The sequence below is a fragment of the Semicossyphus pulcher genome, unplaced genomic scaffold, assembly GCF_022749685.1.
Source record: "Semicossyphus pulcher isolate SPU_LCO1_2020_fin unplaced genomic scaffold, fSemPul1.0.p SCAF_13, whole genome shotgun sequence".
In the NCBI taxonomy this organism is placed as follows: domain Eukaryota; kingdom Metazoa; phylum Chordata; class Actinopteri; order Labriformes; family Labridae; genus Semicossyphus; species Semicossyphus pulcher.
The window spans coordinates 1,060,421-1,075,906 of NW_027211637.1; the positions used below are offsets into that span (position 1 = coordinate 1,060,421).

A 15,486-nucleotide genomic window follows, 5' to 3' on the forward strand; every position below is an offset into this window, starting at 1 on the left:
GATGGAGGAGTTTAAAATGGAAGACCAGCCTTGAGAAATGCTTGAGATAGTGTCAAAATGTCTGTCCTGTGTGTATGTGTCAACTAAGCTCCAAATGAACTCAAGTGGAATGGGATTTCTAAGTTAATGTATGAATGAGTTATGGAGGGTTGAATTTAGTGTTCATTTTTGAGAGTTTGAATATTTTTCCCATTCATTCCAGATGGGATTTTTTTTTTGGAAAAACGGGAATAACTCGGAAGTTTTGAATGGTATGAATACCAAAAGTCATAGCGCGCCGAGTCAGAATGAGACGCACGTAATGATGTTCAAACGGTTTGAATCGGATGAAATTTGTGGAAGGAGTAGCGAACCGAAAAACGCGGCAGAATAATAATAAGAAATATAAAGTAGAAGAACATATGCTGTGAATGCCTTCAGCATTCACACCAACTAGAAAATGCAATTTCTGAAGAAATTGCGGTGTGAATGCTGTCTGCTGAATAGCTTACGCTAATCTGCTAATGAAAATGATGAAATTTGTGGAAGGAGTAGCGAACCGAAAAACGCGGCGGAATAATAATAAGAAATACTAGACAATTCCCCGTTGGGAAATCGCGAGAGTGGGCTGTGCTGCGCTGCATGTCTGTGTGCGCGTGTGAACCCCACGTACATTGATAATATGATTTGATTTTTGAATTTGATTTTTGAAAAAGAAAGTTTCATTTTTTTCACACAGCCCCATTCATTGTCAATGAGGATTGCCAATGCTATGATACTATACTACAATGCAATGCTACAATGTATTCATTTCACCACCTACCATTCATTCTCAGCGTCTTCATCTATGGTATTTGTTACAAACTAAAACTAAACTTGGAACATAAATAAACAGGCATACACCGTCATTTTGTAACAGATAACATTTATTTTTTTTCCAAAAAAAAAACAAGCAGAGGAGGCCTTCTTCCTGGAGTGAAAAAAAAACTGAAAGTTGAGAATTTCATGAAATCTGACTTCCCTTATTGTTGCTGCAGTCCTCTGGAGGTCTTCTTGCTGCTGTGTGTCTAGTGTGTCTCTGTTGGCCCAGTTGATCTCGGAGTGATCTGAGCGTGATTTCTGGCTCACATTTAGGACGTCAAACTACTGCCATTTCTTCAAAACCAAACATGATATCGGCAAAATTTCTTCACCATCAAGCCAGAAAGGCCTTAAAGAACACAGACATAAGTTTTTGTGGTCCTAGCTTCTAAAATGTGGTAATAGGAGCGAGTTAAAAACAGGTGCAGTTTCGAAAATCCTGGAAAATCCTCCTCCCGATTAACATTGGAGTAAATGGAGCAGTTGAGAGCTACTCTTGTCGGTTAGGGGCAGATAAATCAAAAACCGTAAATCCTACTGATAAAGTAGACACATTGGGAGAAAGAAGACAAGTGTGGCTACAACTCTGTGAAAAAATCACAGTTCTACTGTGTAATTTGTGGCTGGGGTCGTCAGAGAAAGAGAGAATTTCTGAGAGGTTTTTTTGAGTCTCCCCACTCTGTCAGTTGGCTCTGCACGAACATTCCGCAATACACACCCATTATAAATCCTGAATTTTTCCAAAATAACTCACCATCTTTAAACGGTCACCGTTCAAAAACGAAACATCGTAGGAAAAAAGTTCAAATACAACTTAAAAAGACAAGACCCGTGCCTACATTTTAAAGTTTGAATGGTGTTTCTAGGTGAACGTAGGCCAGAGCAGGAGATGTTTGAAAAACGTCGCAGATTTGCGAGTTTTTTGTACCTCGTCCCATTCATTCCTTATGGGAAATTTGTCGCAGTTTTTCGCGTCTTACGACGCGAAAAATTTAGTTTTTGGAGAAATAAATAATAGCACACCGAGTCCGACCGAGCCGCACGTTTTGATGTATTTTTTATTTGTGTGCGCTCAAAGCTTCCTTCCTCTTTATCAGGAAATCACGAGACAGTTTGTGACTCAACTTTAGTTTATGACAAATTTCACACATAGAAATCATTTAACTGAAGGTTAACTGTATTTACAAAGTGCACAGCTTATATAGAAGGCCTTAACATATAAAGATAGTGTTTACATTGTTCCATGACGTTAGTAACACGTGGGCCTCACTTTGGACTGTTTTATTGCTTCACTTGTTCCCTCACATTTTGTTCGGTGCTGTTTAAATATCTCTTTGGTGTCGTTGTCGTCCCCTCGACATTCTCACTGTGAGTAACTTGGACTTTGATCTGGGGATGAGTCACGGGGGTGTTCTTCCCTTTTTTGTTGCGTTTTGTTTCATTATTTATAAATCAGTGTTTGGTAAACCGCGCAGGGCGTTATCTCTCCATCCCCTCAGTCTGTTCACATTTCAGTTATAGGCTCTTCTTCTTCTCTGGAACAGGAAGCAGCAGATTTTTAATGATTACTGGAGAGACGATCCGCGTGAGTTTGTTCCTGTAGTTTAAAACCTGTCTGTTGTTCTGTTGCTGGTGTTTTCCTCAGGTCTCTCTTATGAATGAGACGCTCGTCATAAAGAGGTAACTCGTCAAAATAAAGGGGACATCTAATGAAATAAATATATTTTACTGAAGATTTCTTGTTATTAAAGCTGAAACTCAGCTTCAGTGTTCTGCAGGACCTAATGTGCTCCTGATTCTCTCGATTCTGTCATCAGTTTGAGGGAATTAAAAAAGAGTCGATAAACTGAGGGAGCAAACGAACGACATGCAGACAGCAGATCGCTGATGTGAGGTTTACCAATGATCTACAGCATGCGCAGCGTGTCCCTCTGCAGAGCTGTGAGGGAAACATGCATCATTCTGAGGTCTCACACAGGAAGATACATGACTGTGCAATGTGGTTTATAACATGAGATCATTTATTTCCTGTCCCTGAAGCCAACACGTGGAGCTGCTGCTGTGGAGTGATAGCTCCACATGTTGGGTCAAGTTCATGTAGTGAGATGAAAAACATCCACGTCAGCGTTACACTACCTCGTCAACATGAAGGCCAGAAGATGGCCGACGACAAACAAAGAGGAGAGGTGATGAGCAGACTCCTTTGTGCCGCCGCTGCGGGGGGATTTGTCGTTCTTCAGCAGGACCTCCACCGGGTAGTGATCACTGACCTCCAGAGCCTGAACACAGACACACAGTTAAAACCTCACAGAGCTTCACAGCAGGATTAATTCACATTGTTTTAGTGCAGTGTTAAAGTCTGCAGTTTGTCACCTGGTCCTCCGTGAGTCGATACTCCGTCTGGAAGTTAAACGGTTTGGCTGATAACGGCACGACTGCTCTTAAAAACGTTTCCCCGTGCACAACGATCCTGCACGCAGAACGGACGGAGTGAAGGTTAGTGATGTTTTATACTTAAAAGACGAAACATATAAAAGGGTTCAGGCCCAGTTACAACAGTCACATCAGCATTTAAAGCAGTGGAGATGCTGGAATCTGTTCAAATGAGGTCAGAAAAACTCTGCAAACGTTAATTTCACATCAGCAACACAGCCGACGGGATCGTCTTTTAAACTGGGACCTATTTTTATGTTTGGATCTGAATGTCCAACAGGTACAAACAGTGTGTTACATCGCTCTCTGCAAACACACCATTTTACCTGGACAAGCTAACCAGTCGAGGCAGCAGCAGCAGAGCAGCAGCTCCTGTGTGCTGTGAGCTTAAATCAGTGTTTTTCTGAATGGAGTCTGGTGTGTCTGCAGAGAGTGATGTAACGTCAGTTTGTGGTTAAACCAATCATCTTCCTCTGTAACCAAAAGGTCTATCTCTGTAGGGATCCTTTCTGTCATGTTGTCACACACTTCAGGTCACCTGTCGTAGGTGCAGGAGGTGGACTCTCGCACGGTGGTGTCGGTCTTCTCAGGAATCAGCCAGATGAGGCTTTTATCTGTAATCAGACGCACAAACTTCCTGTTCTTCTTAGCGAGGTAACCGCAGTCAGCGTTAAAGTCCCCGAGGAGCATCACATTCTGCTCACACACACACACACACACACAGAGCATGGTGGTAAAGGACTGGTATCTAAAAAGTGTTTCAGCTCTATTTAACGTTCAGCTGAGTCTCACCTCCGTCCTCCACATCTTCCTCACATGCTGCAGGACGTCGTACAGAGCGTCCAGCTCCTTGGTCGTGTTCTCTGGAGATGTGTGCTGAGGTATGAGCACAAACTCCTTTATAACTGAAGGATGGAGAGAGAGGACGTTACTACACCATCCTGCTGTCATTACTGTAGCTGTGACCCTGAGAGCGAGAGGACTCACCTGTCTGTGGAGCTTTGAATCGAACAACAAAAGGCTCTCTGGAGAACGCATCAACATCTCCTGGACGATTGTCGGGGTACTGATACTGATCTGTGACTGTCACTGTGTCAGACCTGCACACACACACACACACACACACACACACACACACACACACACACACACATTACACCTGAACACTTGTCTTTACATGTGCATGAAGCTGTACAGAGTAGACACACACTCACCTGTAGACGAACACGTACTGCTCCTGGTACGACTCCGACCTGCCGAGCCTCTCACTGGCCACAACTTTGTACTCGTGATCACCGTCATACCTGAATATAGAAGATACCTGAGCTGTTAATACTGCTGTACTGCATGTGTATGTGTGTGTGTGTGTGTGTGTGTGTGTGTGTGTGTGTGACAGTCGACCTGTTGAGTCGGTCGATCAGCACAGGTAAAGCTTTCTCTTTACTGTCTGTCACTTCCTGAAGCAGACTGACGTCACAGCGAGAGATGATCTGAAACACAAAAGCATGACACAGTGAGTTAACAGTGTTACACACAGACGTGAGTGTTGCATTATGGGTAAGAGGATTACAGTCATGTTACAGCAGGTAGAGAAGATTTCCGTCAGACACATGACGTATATAAAGATGTTTTCTGTCGTTCTTGCTGTCCAAGCGTCGTCACTTAAAGTAGTCAGTGTCTCAGAAGAACTACAGATGATTTCAGCTGAAGTTTAAGACTGCGTTCATCAGGACGTCAGTTTCTCTTTGAACTTGAATCTCTTTTGCAGCAGAAGCTACAGAAGTCACTGTGAAGAGTCTTTGTCTCAGTGCAAAGAGCTCAGCAGGACTCTGAGGGCGGAGACACTGGAGGAACACTGATGCACCTGTGAAGCAGCCTTGCACAACACAAAGCTGAAGTCAAATTCTGCCGTGGTGGCTCAGTCACAGCTCATACAAGTTCTTGATGTCAATCCTCGGATTGGTTCGGTTAAAGATGACTTGGTTGGGTTCAGGTAAAAATGTCAGACCAATCAGGGCGCAGGACTCGACTTTCCTTTCTCCTGCACTCTGTCTGCAGGCGACCACAGATCAGCTACTTTGTATGATGTTTATTTATCTCTTTGACTTCATTATAAAGCAACCAGTGAAATAAGAGTGTGCTGTGTGATTCAGCTGCACCAGCTGAACAAACACAGTCTGCTATCATGTTAATGAAAAGTAGTCAGAACACCTGGCTGAGGTGGAGTGACACCGAGTGAAAAACAGAGTGATGTGCTCTATATGGACACTCATGGAATGCCTCTTATCCAATCAGATCACTGGGTCAACTAACTGCTGAAGTCACCCTTATGACCTTTTGCTCTGTGACTTTGGTTCCGTCCTGATACAGGGAGACGGACACGTCATGATATTCTTCATAATGTCACTAAAAGTCCGTCTCACCCTGGACAGCGTGTGCATCACGTTGCTCTTCTTGGACTTTGACTCTCCGAAGCGATGCAGGTTGAAGGCGCATATCCTCAAATCTGAGGCTCCTTGAACGCCACACACGCCCAGGAGGACGGAGAGGAGGAGGAGGAGAGAGGAGGACCTCATGGCAGAAGGCTGACAGAGACACAGGACCAAACCTGAAGACAGAGAGAACCAGATGTGATGACACATTTACTGTTGGTGTACATTAAATACACATTAACTGGAGCAGCTGATGCACGTCCACACACATAATCACAGTTTAATCTGAAAATGTCAAATCTACTTTCTATAACTTGTACAATCATACAAAATACTTTAAAAGTCATAATCAATGATTAGATATGTATCAGTGCAGTAAGTGAACACTGAGACTGTCAGCTCTGAGTCCAGCCGTCTTTCAACATCCATGAAGCGACACACGCTGTTAGCTCAACGATCTGCTCTTAGCTTACACTAAATGAGCAGCTGCACCCGACAGTGCATCACTGCGCGCTCATGCATCGCTTTGTTTGTTATGTTGCTTTCATTGTTCAGTATCTGTGTTTTTATTGTTAACACTGAAACACTTTAAAAAAGTAAACGTACCTATTTAACTAAACTGTCACCTCAACAGGTGTATTATATATATGCGTGTGTGTGTGTGTGTGTGTGTGTGTGTGTGTGTGTGTGTGTTTTCAGGGCTTAAACATTAACAGAGAGCGTCGGTTCACTCTGGTATCAGTCCTGTCTGTCTCTGACTCAGAGGAACTTCCTGTTTTCTTAGAGAGCTGTGTGATTTCCTCTTCCTCTCTTTCCTCTCAGCCTGACTCAGAGCTGGAGGACAGGGAGGGTTCAGGTAACAGGTTCTCCCTTTGAGTTACATTTCACATTTTAGGAAACATATTTGATCGAGCAGTTCTTTATTAACTGAGAGAAATGGCTGAGAAGACAGACGGACAGATCGCTCTCATATCTCTTAAAGTCTCATCTAACGCTCAGGAGGAAGGCTGCGTGTTTTTTCTCCTTCTGTCACTTATCCTGTTCAGGCTCGCGGGGGGGCGGGAGTCAATCCCAACTGTTCTTGGGCGGGAGTCGGGGTTACACCTGGACAGGTCACCTGTCAGTCACAGGGATGACAACCTTTAACGCTCGCATTCACACCTACGGGCAATTTAGAGTCACCAGAGAACCTAACGAGCGTGTGTTTGGACTGTGGGAGGAAGCCAGAGTACCGGAGGGAACCCACGCATGCACGGGGAGAACACGCACACAGAGAGACCCACTACGCCTGAACCGGGATTCAAACCAGGAACCTTCTAGCTGTGAGGCCGCAGGGATAACCACTGCAGCGTGTGTATTGTCTGCTGACAGTCAAAGGGCTCAATGGCAGAAACTCTGCAAAGCCAAGCTGCCCATCAGAAACAGATCTGATCATTCACACTCAGTGCGCTGATCAACGAGCTGTCAGACATGTGGACCACAAGGGCCGGGGAACGGACCGCTAATCTACTGATTAGAAGACGACCCGCTGTGCCTCTGAGCCGCAGCTGTCAAACTAGGGCTGCAGCTGACAATCATTTCATTAGTATGTCATTAGTGATACATGTGTGAGGAGGGTTTAGATTCACTTTGTAGACTAAAACGATCTGATTTATAAAATGTTATAAGACAGAGAAAAGCATCTCTCTGTGATCGGCTGTAAACAACAGTTCTGACACTTTTTGCATTAAACCAGAACAGTTTGTTTTTCTGTCGAGCGACTAATAGATCAGTGACTAATTGTTGCAGATTCATGTCAAAGTGTTGAGTTACTTTTATATCAGCTTATATTTAGAATAAAAACAAACAGGATCCAGGCTCAGCTGTTAGCGTCTCCTCCTATAAATAGTGTTTAAAGTCATTTATGTGAAACAGGCTGTGGTTAGTCTCTGGTTGTCTGTCTGGATGAATCCAACAGTCCTGCTGTTTTTATGGAGCTTTACGATCAGCCTCAACACACACTGATACCAGAGCCTGGCTGAATCATCGCACACACACATCCAGCCTTTAATCTGCAGCAGACAGGAGAGGCTTCACAGGCTGCTCAGCTGGTTTCAGGTTATTCAGGGTCAAAGGTCACACTATCATGACGCTGCGGTGCACACAGGGAAACCCCTCATGTTCAGCAGGTTAGGTACGCTTCTGTTTCCACCAGAAACTCATAACAGGAGCAGAAAGAGACGGCGCTTACTGATCTGAAAAACAGACTGTTTTATTTTATTAAAAACTTAATATTATATATTATTATTGTTATTATCATATACAATGCATATTTATTATTAAAGGTATTTAAAGTTTCTTGTTTACCACATGGTGATGATGATGATGATGATGATGATGATGAGTCAGATTGTTTGAGTAGCTGTGCACTTTGCAGATGCCAGACTGCGAGCAGCCCCTCCGTCTTTCACTCAGTGTACAGCCCGCGTACCTCAGAGGAATGTTTCTGTTCAGGCGCCTTCTTTCGGCTCGACCGCTGTTTTTTATTTAGGTTAAAATCAAAATCATGGCGAAACAAAGCAGTTCGCTTCAGTTTGTCAGAAAAAGACGTCTTCATTCAGCTCAAGTTTCGCCATCATTCTCAACACAGACACACCTGCGGCAGTTTTCTCCTCAACAAGTGCAGCAACAAGTAGAAATGACAGGGCTGCTCATTGAACCCTTTCCCCGTCAGCAGCACCACGTGATTTAGCACTTGATTCTCCAAGACGACATCCACCCCAGGTTCAGGTACCTGCAGCCATGCACCAGTGATGTAGTATGTAGTCTGCATGCACGTTCACTTGTCGTCTTGGTCAGCAACAGTTCCGGTGTTGCATCATGTTGTCCAAAATCAACACTGTCATAATACCTGTTAGCATCATGTTAGCTGGCAAAGTTATTTGTCAAGCTAGACTGACGACACTGACGTACACACTCGGATAGTATTTTGGTTGTTAACGTTAGCGAGCACATAAATACACTGCATGACTCCGGCATTGTGCTTCCTAAATGTAGTATAAGGTTAATACAGAGGCGCAACCTTAATAAAGGAACTAACTAGCATGCAGCGGCGTCTTCTTTACTGCTTCTGAAGAGTCTCCGGATTAGGTCGTCTTGTACCCATAAACAATATAACATGGTGTCAGAAGCGGGATGCTAAAATCTCAAACAACAGAAATTGAATATGTACTGGCCCGGACAGCTTCAATCTAAGTGAAGTGTCTCCTGACGATCGATAAACTTTATGCTCAAGCTAGCGAACACAGACGGCGGCAAAATGAATAAATTCCAAGTCTCTCCACCAGAAAAGTTTCCGTTCAAGGCGGACGACTGGACAACGCGTTGAAAGATTTCGCATCACGTCCGGATTGGAAACGAAAGCGGATGAAAATCAAGTGAATGCACTTATTTATACGATGGGAGAGGAAGCTGAGGATATACTGGTTTCTTTACATCTAAGCCCTGTGGAAGCGAGTGAGTACGAAACTGTTAAAAGGAAATTGGATGCTCACTTCGTAGCTCGCCACAATGTGATTTTCAAGAGGGCAAAGTTTAACCAGCGGAAGAGTTGGGTGAGTCTATGGACAGCTTTAGTACGGCGCTGCATTGCCTTGCTGAACACTGTGGATACGGAGTTCTGCATGATGAAATGGTGAGAGATAGACTTGTGCTGGGTCTGAGAGAAAAACGCCTGTCAGAACAATTACAAATGGATCCAGAACTGACATTAGAGCGAGCGGTAATGAAGCAACAAGAAATGCTAAAGTCTAACTTTGATGTTCTTGTGTTTCAAATACATGGGCCAGGCGGGGCCATCGAATAGGCCAGGGGGATCTGCAGTGCAGTGTTCAAAATTGACACCAGGGCAGATGTGACTGCAGTCCCAGAAACACTGTACACCCAGCGCCAGTTTGGCAGGCTGGTGAAACCAACAAAGGTTCTGCTGGGGCCAGGAGGGACGCCTCTGAAGGTGAAAGGCAAGTTCGGTGCTACTCTTAGCAAAAACAAAAGAGCACCAAGCAGGACGTTTATGTTGTGGAGGGGCTGTGCACGCCACTTCTTAGTGGGCTGGCTGCCATAGCACTGCAGTTGGTTGCCAGGTTGGATAACCTCAGCCTGGACTCCAAAGAGACGGTAAAACATGAGTTCCCAAAACGTTCTGATGGATTCGGAAAGATGGAGGGTGAGTACAACATTGTACTGAAGCCAGGGGCACAGCCTCTTTCCCTCTCAACGCACATCTCTCGCCCTCTCCTGCCAAAAGTTAAAGAGGAGCTAAAACGTATGGAGCAGCAAGGGGTTATCTCAAAAGGGGAGGAGCCCACAGAGTGGTGTGCACCTATGGTGGTGGTGCCCAGGCGCACTGGCAGGTTGAGAATATGCACCGACCTCACTGAATCGAACAAATCAGTGATGAGAGAGAAACATCCACTCCCCTCAGTCGAACACGCCTTGGGGTTTCGACAGCTTCCACTGTCAAAGGAGTCTTCTCTGCTTACCACCTTTATAACCCTGTTAGGGCGGTGTTGTTCTAACCGTCTGTGCTTTGGAATCTCATCTGCACCAGAACATTTTCAGAAACGCATGACACGTATCTTTGAGGGCCTGGAAGGCGTTCTATGTTAGATGGACGATGTTCTTATCTGGGGAGCTACTCAGATGGAGCATGATGAGAGGCTGCGGAGGACACTGTCACGACTGCAGGAGGCAGGAGTGACTCTCAACAACAAGTGTTAGTTTTTAAAGAGCAGGATAAAGTTCCTCGGGCAAGTCATCAAGGCATCAGGGGTCAGCGCAGACCCAGAGAAGGTCAGCGCTGTGAAAGCCATGACGGAGCCCAGTAATGTTAGTGAGGTGAGACGCTTTCAGGGGATGACAAATCACCTTGGGAAATTCCTTCCTCACCTGGCAGAGAAAACACGTCCTCTCAGAGACCTTCTGAAGAAGTCAAACATGTGGGCCTGGGGGTCACAACAGGCTTTTGATAGCATCAAAGAAGAACTGACAACACCACCGGGGCTGGCACTGTATGACCCTAATGCTGACACGCTCCTCTCTGCTGATCATCCTCATATGGAATGGGTGCCGTGCTTCTTCGGCGGCAGGCAGGTGCAGAGTGGAAACCTGTGGCGTATGCTTCAAGCAGCACTGAACAGCGATACGGCCAGAATGAGAAGGAGGCACTGGCTTTAACGTGGGCCTGTGAGAGGTTTCAGAGTTCCTCGTTGGGAAAAGTTTCCATATTGAGACTGATCACAAGCCTCTGGCTCCTCTGCTGGGCTCAAAGAGTTTAGATGAACTCCCACCACACATACTGCGCTTGCGGCTGATGAGATTCTCCTACACCATATCACATGTGCCCGGCAAGGATGTTGCGACTGCAGACGTGCTGTCCAGAGCTCCTCTCAGCAACAAAACAGAGCGGCTGCTAGAAGAAGAAATCGACCTGTACGTGGATTCAGTCATAGCCTGCCAGCTACTGAAAAGCGGCTTGGAGAAATCCAGACACGCCAAGACAACGATGCCATACTCCAGCAGTTGAAGAAGTACTGTGTGGATGGATGGCCAGACAAGTTCTCAATCAGTGTTTCAGCCCTACCTGCCTTTCTCAGGTGAGCTCACAGTTCAAAATGGTCTGCTACTTCATGGCTGCAGAGTAGTGATACCAGCTCCACTCAGAGCAGACACGCTGACCAAGCTGCATGAGGGACATCTGGTATAACAAAATGCAGGGAGAGAGCTAAACAGTCGGTGTGGTGGCCAGGCCTGAGCAGAGAGCTGACAACGATGATAGAAACCTGTGAGACTTGAGAGAACCTGTGCTGTCCACTGATTTCCCACCAAGACCTTGGTCCACTGTGGGAGCAGATTTGTTTCAGACAGACAACAAACAGAACCTGGTTGTTGTTGATTATTTCTCAAGATACTTGGAAGTAGACAAACTAACTTCCACAACATCAGAAGCAGTTATTGAGCACTTCGAGTCCATCTTTGCACGTCATGGAATACCAGAAGTGGTACGCTCGGACAACGGTCCACAATTTGCTTCTGAGTCTTTCAGAAAGTTTGCACAGGAGTGGTGCTTCAGCCATGTGACATCCAGCCTGCATTTCACACAGAGCAACGGGGAGGCTGAGCGGGCAGTAAGGACTGTCAAAAATCTCCTCAAAAGAGCCAGTGATCCCTCTCTGGCCCTCATGGCCCCCCGCGCTGCTCCTCTGGCAAATAGATACAGTCCAACAGAGCTTCTCATGGGGAGGACAATCCAAACCCCCACTCCTGTCATTCCCTCCCTGCTCAGCCCAAGATGTGCAGACATTGTGGATGTGAAGAGGACAGAACAAAGATACAGACAAAAACAACAGCAGAACTACGGTCAAAGACACAGAGCACGGGACATGCCGCAACTGCAACCTGGCGATCAGGTGTGGGTTAAAGATATGATGGAGAGAGGCACAGCAGTGTCTACAGCAGGCACACCAAGGTCTTACATCATCGGGACACCCAGGGGCAGACTGAGAAGAAACCGATTCCGTCTCTCGTCATCCCCTAGAGCACCTGAAACTCCTGCAAACTTACCTGAGACCGCACCTGTAAACACATTCCCGATGCAGTGAGTTCACCTGTCACACCTGAAGTCCAGTGTGATTCCAGTCAACAGACTCGTGTGTGTGAGAGACGTTTTCCTGCTAGCATCAGACAGCCTCCAGCACACCTGAAAGACTTTGTGTTCAGAGGGTTTAAAACTGAGTGGGAATGGGGCCGAATAATCCACCCACACTCAGGGGGAGGGTTCGGGTAGTCCACCCCATCCGTCCTAGCTTTAACAGCTTATTGTTGAAAATATATTGTTTTGTTATTACGATAGGATAAATGTTTACAGGAGTATTTCTTTCAAATGTTACAGTTATGGTAAAAGGAAATTCAAGTTCTTACTGATGTTGATATTCATCTGAATAACCTTCAACTACAGAATGTTATTTACCTTACAAGTTAGGTAAAGTGAAGAGTGTTAGAATAGAAAGGTGGATGTAGTATTAGGTTAATACACGGCGGGGAACCTAAATAAAGGAACTAACTAGCATGCAGCGGCGTCTTCTGCTTCTGAGGAGTCTCCGGATTAGGTCGTATTGAACCCATAAACAATATAACAGTAACCAAACGGAAAATTACGCCGGCGAACCAGCAGGGTGGCTGGAGAGAGCTGGGATGAAGCACTTGTGCTGTGAGAGAAAAAACGCTGCACGCGGGTTTGTTTCTATGACAACAACAAGTTGTGGGTTTGTTTTGATCCCCAAAAGCAATCGAAGGTCTCCATGATTCACATGCCCTGCCGATGTTGACTCTAGTTTTCCCCCTGACGTCGGTCGTGTCCACTCCTGTCAATTTAAACATGTTTAATTTGCACAAAACACAGAGATTTATTTCCAACAGTCTGATTCTCGCTGCACAAACTGTAACGTGAGGATCTGACTAACTATAATGACAGAAACCATGTTTGAGAAAAATGTATTTGACGTGTATTTTGATTTTATAGTTTGACTCATGTCCCATCTGTTAACATGGAGGAGGCGGGCTTTATGAGCTATACTGCAGCCAGTCAGCAGGGAGCGAGAGAGAGGGTTTGGCTTCACTTTTAGGGAGCTGTCATGTCGGCCATCTTTTTATACAGGATATGGCTTTGTCTAAAAACTGATTCAGTTATCGTGATCAACATTAAATCTCTTAGCTGTTCATGGGATGGGTAACTAATACTCTTAAACTTAAACTTTGAAGCTGTTTCATACATCACGGTTAAACGTTAGCTGTAAAGGAGAACAGTCTGTTACTGAATTACTGAGGTGCTTAACCCCGACTGACCTGCTTTGATTCGCTGTCGTTTGCAGTCAAACGTCACCATTCACTGTGTTTGTGGTGGTTAAGAATCTGCAGACTCTCTGAGCAGCAGTGAAACAGTTCTTTTATTGATTCCTCAAAGCATCGAGGTGTTTACAGTCAGAGCAGAGAACACCAATACAAAAACACACAACTCACAGCGACAGCAAAACTTTGTGCTCATCAGTCAAAGAGTCGGTCCCTCCAGGATTTCTCCGTTTTCTTTATCGGCCTAAACGTCTGATGTCACTGCAGCTTAGTGATAAAGTCGTACGCTCCACATCCGCTGTGAGCGAGCGGGACAAACACTCACAGTTTCTCACAGGTTTGTCCTCCGACGTCACCGCCGTCAGATTCTCAGAGAAGACTCAAATAAAAAGAGTAAAAACTGAAGGAAGCTGAAGTCAGTGACCATGAAATGCTCATTTCACACTGTGTGCATTTTACAGTGACAATGTTATTCCTATGTGCAAAGGAGAACGTACATGTTATTATGACATTTATGATGTCACACTGTATAAAGTCTCCTTAAAAAGTTATAATAAAAACAGATGGCCGCCAGTGTTCAGACAACATGGCCGACCGAATGAACATCAAAGCAGCGAGTTCAGTGACGGTCATGACCACACGGGCGGGGAGTTCGGGTGAGTGGCCACATTTGAAAGGTTGTGAAAGATGCGCTGTGATTGGTTGAATTTACAGGAATTTGTAAAATCGCAACTTCCTGGAGGGACTGACACCTGCCCTCAACAGCTCACACTGTTCTTTGACCCGTTTACTCAGGCGTACATAAAAACATGATATAAAAGAGTGTTTATGTACACACAGTATATATACACAATATATACACACAATATATACACACAATATATACACAGTATATATATACATAAACACAGACTCAAACACACAGCTGTGATATCTGACTATTTACATGTAAAGTAAATATACACATGATTAAAGACGCAGCTCGCGTTAGCACGTGTTTCACAGATCACTCAGACATCCTGAAGGTTACAGGAAGGTTCTGTTCTGGTTCTTTGTCCGTGACACGAACGTCTTCAGGAACCAGAGTCCAGCTCTCCTTCATCTTTCTTTGCTTGTTAGAAATGGCGGAGGGAAAAGGAGATGCACAAAGTACCTCAGGAATAACCATCAAATATGTGATTCTGATCAGACCACAAAGCTAAAACATATTTCTGAAGAAGTTGTTAGAAATATTTCCAGATTCCAGATATGAATGATGTTTTTGTCGTCTGTGGTGAAAATAAATCTGAGCACTGTCTCGTAGACGCTCTGCACCAGGTTCACTCTGCCTGCTTACTCTTTATTAGACTTATGTTTTATTATTTCAATTATAATAGTTTAAACTGTAACTTTTAACTTCACAGTGTTATGAAGTATTCATTATTTATTATTGATTACATTGCTTTCAGTCTATGTTCATCATGTGACCCATTCCTCTGGGGCATGGTGTTACAGTGGACAGAGACGCAACTCCATCAAAATACTTTGTACTGAAATTAAAGGTTATTGGCAGGACTTGTTATTTTTTTAAAGAAATATAAATGAGCTTGAATCATCATACATAACAAAGGGTTAAATTAAACTGTGGTTTTAAAGTGTAAAGATGTATTAGTTCTTCTCCTGCAGTGAGACGATGAATAGTTTAGAGCAGCAAACAGCTTTAAAATGTTTTTCAGATTAATATTAAACGTCACTTTCAGAGCGGATCTCATGTTCTGTTTGTATCAGTCAGATTAAGATTTGAAGCATTGACATGCAGAACACCGTGAGGAGGGACTCGTGTCTTTTATGAACACTGCAAAGACAATGGACCAGAGTCCAGCTGATAATAACTGGACCCTGGAGAACATTCACTCTG

General features: G+C 44.6%; 2 protein-coding genes across 2 annotated transcripts in view; one reads left to right on the plus strand and one right to left on the minus strand.

The window, feature by feature from the left end:
* Nucleotides 1-15,486, plus strand: part of LOC138590361 (tumor necrosis factor receptor superfamily member 14-like) — a 129,908-nt gene that overhangs the window by 25,239 nt on the left and 89,183 nt on the right. The gene's annotated exons all lie outside the window — the stretch shown is intronic.
* On the minus strand, nt 1,966-5,849 carry LOC138589662 (deoxyribonuclease-1-like). The gene is made up of 8 exons (XM_069660058.1): nt 5,697-5,849; nt 4,675-4,763; nt 4,488-4,577; nt 4,261-4,373; nt 4,066-4,178; nt 3,812-3,969; nt 3,214-3,310; nt 1,966-3,119 (listed from the first exon to the last, which is right to left on the minus strand). Exons 1-8 carry the CDS (start codon nt 5,847-5,849, stop codon nt 2,973-2,975), a joined length of 960 nt encoding a protein of 319 aa, XP_069516159.1. The 3' UTR covers nt 1,966-2,972.

Coding starts and splice junctions, on each gene's coding strand:
- LOC138589662 (XM_069660058.1), bottom strand. CDS start 5,849: ATGAGGTCCTCCTCTCTCCTCCTCCTCCTCTCCGTCCTCCTGGGCGTG. Junction 4,764..5,696: donor TGATGCACACGCTGTCCAGG/GTGAGACGGACT, acceptor TTTGTGTTTCAG/ATCATCTCTCGCTGTGACGT. Junction 3,970..4,065: donor GGAAGATGTGGAGGACGGAG/GTGAGACTCAGC, acceptor GTGTGTGAGCAG/AATGTGATGCTCCTCGGGGA.